The sequence below is a fragment of the Mobula hypostoma genome, chromosome 7, assembly GCF_963921235.1.
Source record: "Mobula hypostoma chromosome 7, sMobHyp1.1, whole genome shotgun sequence".
Taxonomy (NCBI): Eukaryota; Metazoa; Chordata; class Chondrichthyes; order Myliobatiformes; family Myliobatidae; genus Mobula; species Mobula hypostoma.
In genome coordinates, this window is record NC_086103.1 from 139,430,621 (window position 1) to 139,443,340 (window position 12,720).

A 12,720-nucleotide genomic window follows, 5' to 3' on the forward strand; every position below is an offset into this window, starting at 1 on the left:
AGGGGGCAGCCTTCCACTCTCGCTGTATGAACATTTGACCAGTGTGCGTCACAGTGAGTATGTGGAACATAGATACTGTAATGAAATCGAAGGTTCGCTTTTGCAACCATAATACTGCATTCTTGAAAAAATAAAAATTAATAGTCACTAACTAATCAATATGGGACACGGGAATATAAATCATGTATGTCCATTTTGTGAAGTGGTTTATCGTACAAGGGGGTATAGCTCAGTGGTAGAGCATTTGACTGCAGATCAAGAGGTCCCCGGTTCAAATCCGGGTGCCCCCTATTTTTTTGTTTCTTTCAGAGTAGCTTGAAATTTCAAAACTATGTAATATTAATACAAGATTGATTTACAGTATATCAAATTTAAAGAATATGCATAAATTCAAATCCAGGTATCCCCACTTCCCAACACTTTTTTGTTATTTCTTGATAAACTCTATTTACTGTTTCGTATCTTTTAAACAGTCATATTATTAAAACAAGACTCCGCTACAGTATTATTAGAGCTAAAGTATATGTAAACCTAATTAAAAAGTAAAAGTAAATCTAAACCTCATTCTCGTTTATGTAAAACAGAAACTAAATGTACATTTGAACATGTCTTTTTATACGTGGTTTTGCGCTTAAAAACACCAAGCTAGCTAATTAAATGTGTTAAAATCAACTGAATTCAAAAATGTAAAATTGAACATTTTGTCCTATAGCTCAATTGCCCTTTTGATTAAAACAATCCTATAACATACCAATAATCATCCAGGAATATGCTTAGGAGAACACTTCAGTTGTCTATGTAACTTTCTGTTTGAAAGGGAAGCTGCAGGTTGTGTTTTTCTTAATGGTGGAACAGAAAACTGATATTTCCTAAGCAAAACATCAAGTAATGCTTTGAGCCATTAAGTTTATCAGTTTGGGAAGTTTATGGTTCCAAATAATTGCAGTAAAGGAGTAAACTAAAGAAACCATTATTTGCAAAATGCAATCTTATAATGTAATATATCTGTACAAGATGCATAGTTAGGTGATCAGGAAGCAACAATCACTTTTGAAAGAATGCCTTTACTAGTATATCTTGTTTGAATTTAGACTGGTAGGCTGAAACCTTCAGCTCTTAGAGCAGAGTTAGGAAGTGAGGAAGTGAAAATCCTTGCAGCTTGATAGAGGCCCTTCACGAATTGATCTTTGTTCTTGTTTATTTTATTATTTCCCTTTAGGAGGAACTAATTGTGAGGATGGCTTCCTTATTCTTGGTGAAGCTATTAGAGCAGCTTGACATCAGATGAAACTGAGAGTTAAACCTAACATTCTTCAGTTTTATGTTATAATAAGGATATTTGCTGATAAGTAAATTGATGACAAGTTATATATGAGTGCTTATAGCAGTGAAATAATTCATTGGTGCCATTGCTGTACGTCAATTTTCAACCAAGAAAATAATTGCATTTTTGGTGATTTCTTTATTCAAAAGTAAACTTGATGATTGCTCATTGATTCTTCTTGAATAACTGGTATGTTATGTTGAACAGTTCTCTACCATAGCACATTACTGATCATTACAAATAGACTTGACTGCAGGGTTCATTTTCTGAATGGCAACACCTCATTTCTGTAGGTAAAATTCAAAAACAGAATTTGATGCATGAATTCATGGATATTTGTCTTTCAATGCCATTACTTGAATATACCAGCTTCTGAAGATACATCTATTTGGCTACAGCCAATTTGCAAAATGCATTTGGGGTAATAGGTTTCAAGTTATAATGTACTGCAAATGAAATCTTTATGCAGACTAGTAACTAATGGTGTAGAATGTATAAAGAATGTATAAACAGGAAGTATTTTATGGAAGTGAATACATTTAATGAATCTATTGTTTCATTTTCTAGCATACTTCAAAAAGAAACATCCAAAACTAATGTTACTTGTTCTGTAATTTTTGATTGTAGTATACTTGAATTTAAAATGATCTGCATCTGACTAATGCAGATCATTTCAGAAAGCCAACAATGGGACACTTTCAGATATCAGGGAAGTAGTGATATTTAATTATCTTCTTCTTGCTTCTTGTATGCCTAATGGTTTGCTTATTGATTCCGAAGGGCCCATCATAATTATCTGTCAATTGAATTGTTCAGTTATTCCAGTGATTGTTCCATGTACGCTACAATAACCAATACTTAAGCGGGTTGGAAAAGGAATAACAATATTTCCTTGACAATGTTCCATGCTGTGGCACTAAGCTCACCAGTAATTCAGTGATAAAACAGCAGGACTTTTTACTGATCCATAGGATATTGGTATCATTGACAACACCAGCATTTATTATCTAAATCAAATATCTCTTGAGAGGGTGGGAGAGACATGTTATCCAAAGTAAAGGTGCAGTCAAGTGATGGTGTTTCCCTGCATTTTGCCACCTTCATTATTCAAGGATAAGTAAGTTGTGATTTTCGGGGCTGGTATTTTGGAGAACCCTGGGTGAGCTGCAGATGGTATATCCTGTGGCAGGTGTGATCCATGGTTGTGAAAATAATGAATCCTTTAGGTGGCAATCAACAATCAGAATGTCTGTTTTACCCTGGCGGGTGCTGAGCTTCTTGAATGCTACTGACCTTATCCTGGGAGTTAGACAGTATTTCATCAGGTGTTTTACAATGGAACACTACAGAATCAGGTGAATTATCACCGATTTATATGACATGATATTTGTTGTTTGGCAGGAGCGGTATGGTGTAAAGACATAAAATTAATATAAATCACAAAATAAGTAGTGCAAAAGAAAGGAATAAGGGTTCATGGACCGTTCAGAGTTGTGATGGTGGAGGGGAAGAAGCTCACTGAGTGTACATCCTCTTGTGATGCTTTGATTTGGAGCCTTCCTACCAGGCAGTGATGCAACCAGTCAGAATGCTCTCCCCTGTACATCTATTGTTCAAGTTCAAGTTTACTGTCACATATATACAACCAAAGAAAACAATGTTCCTCTGATCCACGGTGACCCACAAAACTTACATCACACACAGCGCATGAAACAAAATATTACCACAAATAAGTTAATGTAATGCAAAGTGCATGCAGCATGCAGCACAGGTTCATAGTAAACAGCTCACTGTTCTGGTCACAACACCTCAGTATTGGCAGGTTATTCATTAGTCTCACAGCCTGAGGGAAGAAGCTGTTACCCAGTGTGGCAGTCCCAGTCCTGATGCTCCTGTACCTCCTTCCTGATGGTAGTCGGACAAAGAGATTGTGGGATAGGTCATAGGGATCCTCAACAATACTTCAGGCCCTTCGTCTACAATGCTCCCAGTAAATGACACAAATGGGTGGGGGGAGATCCCTGGGAACCCCTTGGTGATTTTACTAACCTCTGCAACTTATTGGTTCCGAGACTTCCAACAAGTAATTTGACATACTAAATCTTCTGAAACTGCTAAAAAAGTAGCTGGAATATTGCTGGCCCAAATGCAGTAAATACTAGAACTAAGTAAAGAGGTACCTTAGTAAACTGCAGAAGAGTTGCTACATGCAATTTTCATCCAATCATTCATGTATCTGAAAAACAATGCATCTTCACTCATTAGTGATTCTGGGTTATTAAGCATTATATGAAGTTTAATTTATACACTAGTTAATATTAAGACTATAAGAGATAGGAGCAGAATTAGGCCATTCAGCCTATCAAGTCTGCTCTGCTATTTCATCATAGCTGATACACTTTCCGTCTCAGTCCCATTCTCCTGACTTCTTCCTGTAACATTTCATGCCTTGAATCAGGAATCTATCAACTTCCACCTTAAATACTCCCAATGACCTGGCCTCCATAGCCAGCTGAGGCAATGAATTCCACAGACTCACCACCCTCTGGCTAAAGAAATTCTTCTTCCTCTCCGTTTTAATTGGATGTCCCTCTATTCTGAGTATGTCCCCTCTGGTCCTAGACTCACCCACTGTAGAATACATCATCTCCACATCCACGATGTCCATAAGACATAGGAGCAGAATTAGGCCATTCAGCCCATCGAGTCTGCTCCACCATTCCATCAGCTTCCGCCTTAAATATACCCACAGACTTGGCCTCCACTGCAGTTTTTGGCAGAGCATTTCACAGATTCACTACTCTCTGGCTAAAGAAATTCTTCCTTACCTCTGTTCTACAAGAGTGTCCCTCAATTGTTAACCCCTTCATTCCTGGAATCATTCTCATGAACCTCCACTGGACTCTCTCCAATGACAATGCACCCTTTCTGAGATGTGGGGCCCAAAACTGTTGACCATACTCCAAGTATGGCCTGACTATTATCTTATAAAGCCTCAGCATTATCTCCTTGCTTTTATATTCTATTCCTCTTGAAATAAATGACATCATTGCATTTGCCTTCTTTACCACAGACTCAACCTGTAAATTAGCCTTCCTGGAGTCTTGCACAGAACTCCTAAGTCCCTCCGCACCTCTGATGTTGCATATTGAAATCCCCCATGACTATCGTAACATTGCCCTTTTGACATGTGTTTTCTATCTCTCATTATAATTTGTAGCCCACATCCTGGCTACTATTTGGATCTTTTTACCCTTGCAGTTTCTTAACTTTACCACAAGGATTCTACTTCTTCCAATCCTGTCTCCTCTTTCTAAGGATTTTACCAACAGAGCTACCCCACTCCCTCTGCCTACCTGCTTGTCCTTTCAATACAATGTACATCCTTGGATGTTAAAGGTACTAAGAATTGGACACAATACTCAGCAAGCTTATTTCCACATTTATCTCACTGTTTTGAACAAATTTCTCACACGGGAACCTTTACAGCTTCTGTAGCCTTCGGACATTTAAAACCTAACTGCGCTTATGTATAGGGCTGACCATTAATATTCTGATGACTGGGTGAGGGTGGGATGTTGAAACATGTGAGGGACTGATAGGTGGATCTGGAAGCTGTAGGGGAAACTACAGAAATTTCTGCAGCATATATCAGTGGGACCTGTGTGTCCTCATTCAAGGAGCAGAATATTAGCTTGCTCACACAGCAACTGGTTAGGTAAACTTATCAAATGTTGGTTTTTAGTGCAAGAGGGGTCAAGTCTGAGCATAGAGAAACATATTTTACAGAGCACTGGAGAGATTTCATCTGGAATACTACACACAATTTGGTCCCTGCTTTTAAAAGCAGGATATACTTGTTCAGAGAATGCTCACAAAGTTAGAATTTCTTCTCTCAGAGAATCATGATTTTTTGTATTTTTCTATTTCAGAGAAAACAGAAAACAGAAAATAAAGTATATTCAAGGCTTACGTAGGGAGATTTTTAAACTAAAGAAGAGTTGAAGTTTATGGAGAACAGCAGGAAAGTAAAGCCAAGATCAGACCTACTGTGATCTTCTGAATGGCAGAACAGACTTGAGACCTTCTGGTTCCTCCTGCTCTTACATTCTACTATTTTTACGTGCTTTAATGAGAAGGTTTACAAATTTGAAAGTTAATCACATTTGTGTTTAAAGTGATTGAAATAAAGGAATACTGGGGCAATAAAAGACAAGGAAACACAATTTTAAAATTAGTTCCATGTTAAAAGAGAAATCCAGAATCCCTTCTGACACAAGAACTTTGAGTAAGTAAGAAAGCTTCTAGCAATTTTATTTTCGGTTATTATATAGCTAGTGTGCTGAGAATGGATCCAGAGATAGTGTATGTTCATTGTGTAAGATGTGGGAAATTTCGGAGACCTCCAGTCTCCCTGATAACTGCATCTGCACAAAGTAGATCAAGCTGCAGCTCCTTAGAGACCATGTTAGTTAACTGTATCTGCAGCTCAGTGACCTTCCGCTCATACAGGAGAAAGAGGAGGTGACAGATAGGCACTGCAGGGAGGTAGACACCCCAAAGTTGCAGGACACAGGTCCCTGGGAGACTGTCAGAAGAGGAAAGGGGAACAGGCAGCTGGTGCAGGGTAACCCTGAGGCCATTCCCCTCAATAATAAGTATACTGTGGGGAGGGGAGTGCAGAAGAAGGGAAATTAGGGGCAGCTAGCCTGACTTTAGTTGCTGTAGTCTACTATTAAGGATGAGGTTTTGGGAGCTCATGATAAAACAGGCCAAAGTCAGCATGGTTTTTTAAAAGGGAATTCTTGCATGACAAACTTTCAGAATTCTTTGAATAAATAACAGGCAGAATAGACAAAGGAGAATTACTGGATTTATTTATTTTGATTTTATTTTGACAAGACGCCGCACATGAGGCTGCTTAATAAAGTAAGAGTCCATGGTTTTACAGGAAAGGTACTAGCATGGATAGAAGAGTGGCTGACTGACAGGAGGCAAAGAGTGGAAATAAGAGGGGCTTTTTTTGTTTTCAGTGTTGGGACCGCTTCTTTTCACATTGTATGTCAATGGTTTGGATGATGGCTTTGTGGTCAGGTTTGCAGACGATATGAAGATAGGTGAAAGGGAAGGTAATGTTGAGGAAGCAGCAGAAAGACAGATTGGGGGAATGGGCAAAGAGGTGGCAGGTGTAGGGAAGTGCATGGTCATGCACTTTGGCAGATGGAATAAAGGTGTGGATTAGTTTGTAAATGGGGAGAAAATACAATAATCAGATGTGGGAATCCTCGTGCAGGATTCCTTACCTAAAGGTTAACTTGCAGGTTGAGTTGGTGGTGAGGAAGGCAAATGCAATGTTAGCATTCATTTTGAAATGATTAGAATATAAAAGCAAGGACGTAATGCTTTCTCTGATCAAGACAGAGATTTTTCAGACAAAAGGGATTCAAATTAAATGAGATAATATGGGGAAATGGAGTTGAAATCTAATATATATCTGTTATATTTTAACTGATCAGTAGATATCTGGACTATTTTTGTTCCTTTTACTTGTTCATTTTAGGTGACAGCATTAATGAATTACGGCTCCAAGCCAGCCATAAAAATTTGGGTTAAAGATCAACATGATGCAAAATAAATGAAATAAACATGACTGTGTGGGTTTCCTCCGGGTGCTCTTGTTTCCTCCCACGGTCCTCAGATGTACTGGTCATTGTAAATTGTCCCGTGATTCGGCTGGGTTTACATCGGGCGGGGGTGGTCGCTGGGTGGTGCTGCTCGAAGGGCCTACTCCACACTGTATCTCAATAAAAAACCTGACCTTGACATACATCTTTCATTATCAGGGTATTAGAAACTCGGAACTCCATACCCAACAGTATTGTCGGAGTGCCTTCATTGTACTGACCATAACAATTCAGAGAGGTTCTTTATCACATTCCTAAGCAATTTCAAATATGGTACCAAATATATTTTCTGCTAATGATATTCACACTTATAAATTTGGGTTTTTTCCAATTGCAATTTTACTCAAAAATAATGTGCATGTCATTCACAGAAAGTTGGAATACTCTTTAATTATTTTAAACTTCTAAAGTCGGAAGGGAAGTGGAGTAAAACCCAAAATTAACTCATACAGAGCATAAAGCAGAGTGCAATGAAAATGTTTTCTTTGTAGACCCAATTCTAAACCCTTGATCTATAAGAGTGATTCATGCATCTCATATTAAATATAATTCATTTACTTTTCAAAATTCAGTGCATTGGTCCATTCAAGAAGTTCATCCACTTCCCAATCTAGGACAGCATTTAGGCCATTTTGTTCTATACTGTTGATTACTCCCTCTGTTGCTCTTTGCACTAAAATAGACGTATTTGGATCCAGTGTCTGGGCCTGCAGCATGCCCTCCTTGTACCTGGAAGACAATAAAATGACATGAAGAACAAACCTTTCTTCAGTTTACATTGTTACTGCAGGACTTGTATAGAATTAGGAATATTTTTCATCATGTAATGTTCCAAATGTGATTGGTCTTTCAGCTTTGTTTAAAACAAGGAAGGCCATTTGGATGACATCACTTCTAAAGATTCCAACTGCTTTAATTTATTTAGCCCTCGCAAATGGAGTACTGATCAGATAATAGTCAGAGTCATATTGGAACATGCAACAGTTATCTGTTGAAAATAAGATTTTGGGGGATGGAGGGGAGAATTAAAAATATTAATTTTGCTCCCCAGAACACATCATATTCATGTGTTTCCAGTTTAACATGCTCGCCTAGCTGAACTTGCGCAACTTACAATCAAGAGTTATTTGATGGAAGACAACCAGAGGTTGGGGATGTAAGATTTTAAATTAGTTTTCTCAGTGTGCAGAAGCAATGGTTTACCAGACCCTACTAGCAGCGTTCCCTCAAATTTTTTTTTGTAGTTGCATGAACCAACCATTCCTCTTAGCAGGAAATTTTTACACAACCGAAAAACTGTGCAGCACTTTAATATTAACATTATAGAAAAGAAAATTTCAGCCGCATGTTAACAAAGGGTATGTGTGTGGGAGCGTTTCAGTTACTACGTGGCCACACATCTGTGCAGCTTGGAGGGAACAGTGCCTACTAGAGTCTTCCCCATTACCTAACTCTGCAAACCTTTTCCTAACAGTTCAGACACATTCTAAGAGGGGATTCAGTGGGAAGTTGGACAAGAAGCCTTGTACTAGAATATGCCGGATTTCATCAGACTGTGGGTGGGCATACAGGACATGATGCTTGCCCCAGAACTCTACCATTGAATTTGTACACTAAATTATAATGAAAGTAATCGTTAATTATTTCTGTTGTCCTCTGTGTGAATCTGTGCAGCATGTTCCATTTGGCCTTAATGTTCTTACTGTAATGGAGAATCTAAAATGGTGGGCAACATTCTAACTGTGGACCAAACACAATAAATATTTGATCTTACAGTCTGTACTTTTAATTGTGAAACCAGAGATGCTAGAGGTCTAATTTATTCATTTTTTCTATTTTTACTTGTATTTTCAAGAACTGCATTTTTGAATATTTCAATCTGGTTGTAACACTATGCCTTTGGGTGACATTTAATTGCCTAGAGTGGCAACTGTATTAACTGATATGAATCTTTGCCCATCTCCAATAATGAAATTAATCTGGTTCTGAGATTTCAGCAGGAATTTGATAAACTATTGCATTGCCAGAAATGGTTCCGTTTGAAAAAATATTACATTACCCATTTACTGAGATTTAAAAGAAACCAAGGCATCCTTCTGAAGACAAGCATGAATTTCCCTCAATGTACATATTAACATAGTAGTATAAAACTAGAGACAGGACCGTATATTGAGGAAACAATACAAGGAATTTGTATTGAAAATAAAACTGGTGAATGATTGGTATGATGCCTTACTCTAGGTTGCAGCTGTATTTTCTTCTTTGTTAGCTCTGTGGTCATATAGCATCTGTTTCTTAGTCTAGTGATGCATTTTTCATACTGCAACATTATCAAACATGGAGCTGCCAGAGGTAATTTTGAATATTTGGCTGCTTAAGTAAATCTCATTACTAAATTATTACTTCAGAAAAGCCATGGTATGCTCTACAGAAACACGTGGCAAATACACCTCATTGTTTCTGCAGTCTACTACAGAAGGTGTTTCTAATAAGGAATGATTAACCATTTCATAGAAAGGTAACTCCTTACCTCTCAACAGTCATCTGTTCTATCATTTGCTAATTGGATCCTCCAGCTATTGTCCTAACTTCCAGTTTCTCCCTTTTTACTGAATATTCAACATGTCAGCTAAATCTTCCTTTAACCCTTTTTCAAAAGAGAATGATGTCACTTTCCCAGTATAATTTATGAATCTGAAAGCCCTCAAACATAGAATCCAAATGGTAAAATCTCTTTGTGTAACTTCTGAAAACTTTTGATATTCTTCTGAATAACTAACACTCAGAACTGGACTTAGCATTCGAGACTAAACTCAACCATTGTTTAATGAAGACTAGCTCATGTACTGTTAATAAAGCTAAGGATTTCTTCTTAATCAATGTTAGCAGTTTGTTCAACTACTTTCAATTTTTTTTATGTGGAAAGTCTAGGTCTCCCTTTCAAATTATAATATATACTGTATTACCTCTTTTTATGTTCTCTTCCAAAATGTATATATTCTTTGTTCTCTGGGTTACATTACCAGCAGTGCACCTGACCAGCTATATCCATGAAGAAAAATACAGGTCAACACAGATTTACCAGAGTGGATCAGCAAACAAAAGATGGCAAAGTTTATAAATGAGTGTGAGAGGGGAGTAACAGAGTACAGGATGTGTCAAATTAGGTGTAAAAATGCAAACAACAGGAATTCTGCAGATGCTGGAAATTCAAGCAACACACATCAAAGTTGCTGGTGAACGCAGCAGGCCAGGCAGCATCTCTAGGAAGAGGTGCAGTCGACGTTTCAGGCCAAGACCCTTTGTCAGGACTAACTGAAGGAAGAGTGAGTAAGGGATGTGAAAGTTGGAGGGGGAGGGGGAGATCCAAAATGATAGGAGAAGACAGGAGGGGGAGGGATGGAGGCCTGTGACTAGTGGTGTGCCACAGGGATCAGTGCTGGGTCCATTGTTATTTGTCATCTATATAAATGATCTGGATGATAATGTGGTAAATTGGATTAGCAAATTTGCTGATGAAACAAAGATTGGAGGTGTAGTGGACAGTGAGGAAGGTTTTCAAAGCTTGCAGAGGGATTTGGACCAGCTGGAAAAATGGGCTGAAAAATGGCAAATGGAGTTTAATACAGATAAGTGTAAGGTATTGCACTTTGGAAGGACAAACCAAGGTAGAACATACAGGGTAAATGGTAAGGCACTGAGGAGTGCAGTAGAACAGAGGGATCTGGGAATACAGATACAAAATTCCCTAAAAGTGGCGTCACAGGTAGATAGGGTTGTAAAGAGTGCTTTTGGTACTTTATTAATCAAAGTATTGAGTATAAGAGCTGGAATGTTATGATGAGGTTGTATAAGGCATTGATGAGGTTGTATAAGGCATTGGTGAGGCCGAATCTGGAGTATTCAGTTAGTCCTGACGAAGGGTCTCGGCCTGAAACGTCGACTGCACCTCTTCCTACAGATGCTGCCCGGCCTGCTGCGTTCACCAGCAACTTTGATGTGTGTTGCTTGAATTTCCAGCATCTGCAGAATTCCTGTTGCCTGGAGTATTGTGTTCAGTTTTGGACACCAAATTACAGGAAAGATATTAATAAGATTGAAAGAGTGCAGAGAAGGTTTACAAGGATGTTGCCGGGACTTGAGAAACTCAGTTACAGAGAAAGGTTGAATAGGTTAGGACTTTATTCCCTGGAGCGTAGAAGAATGAGGGGAGATTTGATAGAGGTATATAAAATTATGATGCGTATAGATAGAGTGAATGCAAGCAGGCTTTTTCCACTGAGGCAAGGGGAGAAAAAAACCAGAGGACATGGGTTATGGGTGAGGGGGGAAAAGTTTAAAGGGAACATTAGGTGGGGCTTCTTCACACAGAGAGTGGTGGGAGTGTGGAATGAGCTGTCAGACAAGGTGGTAAATGCGGGTTCTTTTTTAACATTTAAGAATAAATTGGACAGATACATGGATGGGAGGTGTATGGAGGGATATGGTCCATGTGCAGGTCAGTGGGACTAGGCAGAAAATGGTTCAGCGCAGCCAAGAAGGGCCAAAAGGCCTGTTTCTGTGCTGTAGTTTTTCGATGGTTTCTATGGTTTCTAAAAATCGGATAACTGTTTTAAAAACTGAAATAAAAATAGGATAAATGGGATAACTGTTTTACGTTTCAGATTAGCTGTAAAGGTATTGTTACTTTAAGCAGTTGCCTAAGTGTTTTCAGAACTGGTAAACTAAAGAAAAAGGTTCCAGAGCTAATGTCACAAGGACCATTGTAAGGAGGTGTAGACAGGCATTGCTGCTTAAGTTTTTGTGAATTGATTCAACACCTCAGGGCAGGTCATTGCACAAAGTGCTTGAAGGTACAAGATATTTATTTATAATAAATGCTACATTTGTTTAGGCAGTTTAGGTGGTACAACTGGTAAGATATTTCAAGGAGGCCAGTGTCTGTAAAGGAAAAGGTTAAAAAAAATCACGTTTAGTTGCTGGAGGGTAAATTCAGCAGCCCCAAGTAAACGTGTGGAAATCACAATACACAATTATCTCTGCCCATTGAATGCAATGTAATCAATATGTCAACATGGTGCTGCCTAATCTTTATAATGCTTTGTCCATTCATCATTGCTAACTTTGCATCCTCAAAGGATCAGTACCGTTAATACCACGCAACAGATAAACGTAGATTGCATCACTTAAATAGGAGATGAATTGTTGTTGTACCCTATATTGACTGTTTTTCGCAAGCATACCTGATTTGGAAAATAATGAAGAATGTCACAAAACTCAATAAAAAAAAGCCCCACTGAGTGAGTGTAGAGGAGGCCTTGATGTAAATCATGGAAAGAAGGAATGTTTTGTACCCACTGGACAGAAATCCCTCTGGTCACATGTTCTGAAGACAGTGGAGCAGATAACTGTGGATGTCAATGTCATCTTGAAATGCCATGTCCTGTCAACTGTGCTGCTAACCTCAACACCATTCAATTAACTCCACCGTTATCTGACATGAATCACCACACAGTGCTGATTAGTGCTCATACTTAACGGTGATAGAAAAAGAAAATGAGGGAAACACTCAATGGGTCATCTGTGGGGAGAAATCAGTTAAGGATCCAAGATGATGACTTTTGTATAGTTGTACAAAGTACTTTTGCTGAAATTTTATTGATCTAAGACATGAAGTTTCCACCCTTGCTCACTTGACTATTCCCAGTATTT

General features: G+C 38.4%; 1 protein-coding gene and 1 non-coding gene across 2 annotated transcripts in view; one reads left to right on the plus strand and one right to left on the minus strand.

Moving 5' to 3' along the window:
- Positions 1 to 218: 218 nt before the first annotated feature.
- Positions 219 to 290, plus strand: trnac-gca (transfer RNA cysteine (anticodon GCA)). The gene has a single exon. It is a non-coding gene; the product is annotated as a tRNA-Cys (tRNA).
- Positions 291 to 3,505: 3,215 nt separating this feature from the next.
- c7h11orf65 (chromosome 7 C11orf65 homolog) overlaps positions 3,506 to 12,720 on the minus strand; it is a 63,088-nt gene continuing 53,873 nt past the window's right edge. Inside the window, exons 8-9 of the mRNA XM_063052870.1 lie at positions 7,567 to 7,737; positions 3,506 to 3,560 (exon numbers count right to left, since the gene is read on the minus strand). Of these exons, the coding sequence (XP_062908940.1) occupies positions 3,506 to 3,560; positions 7,567 to 7,737 (226 nt within the window). The remainder of the gene's footprint in view (positions 3,561 to 7,566; positions 7,738 to 12,720) is intronic.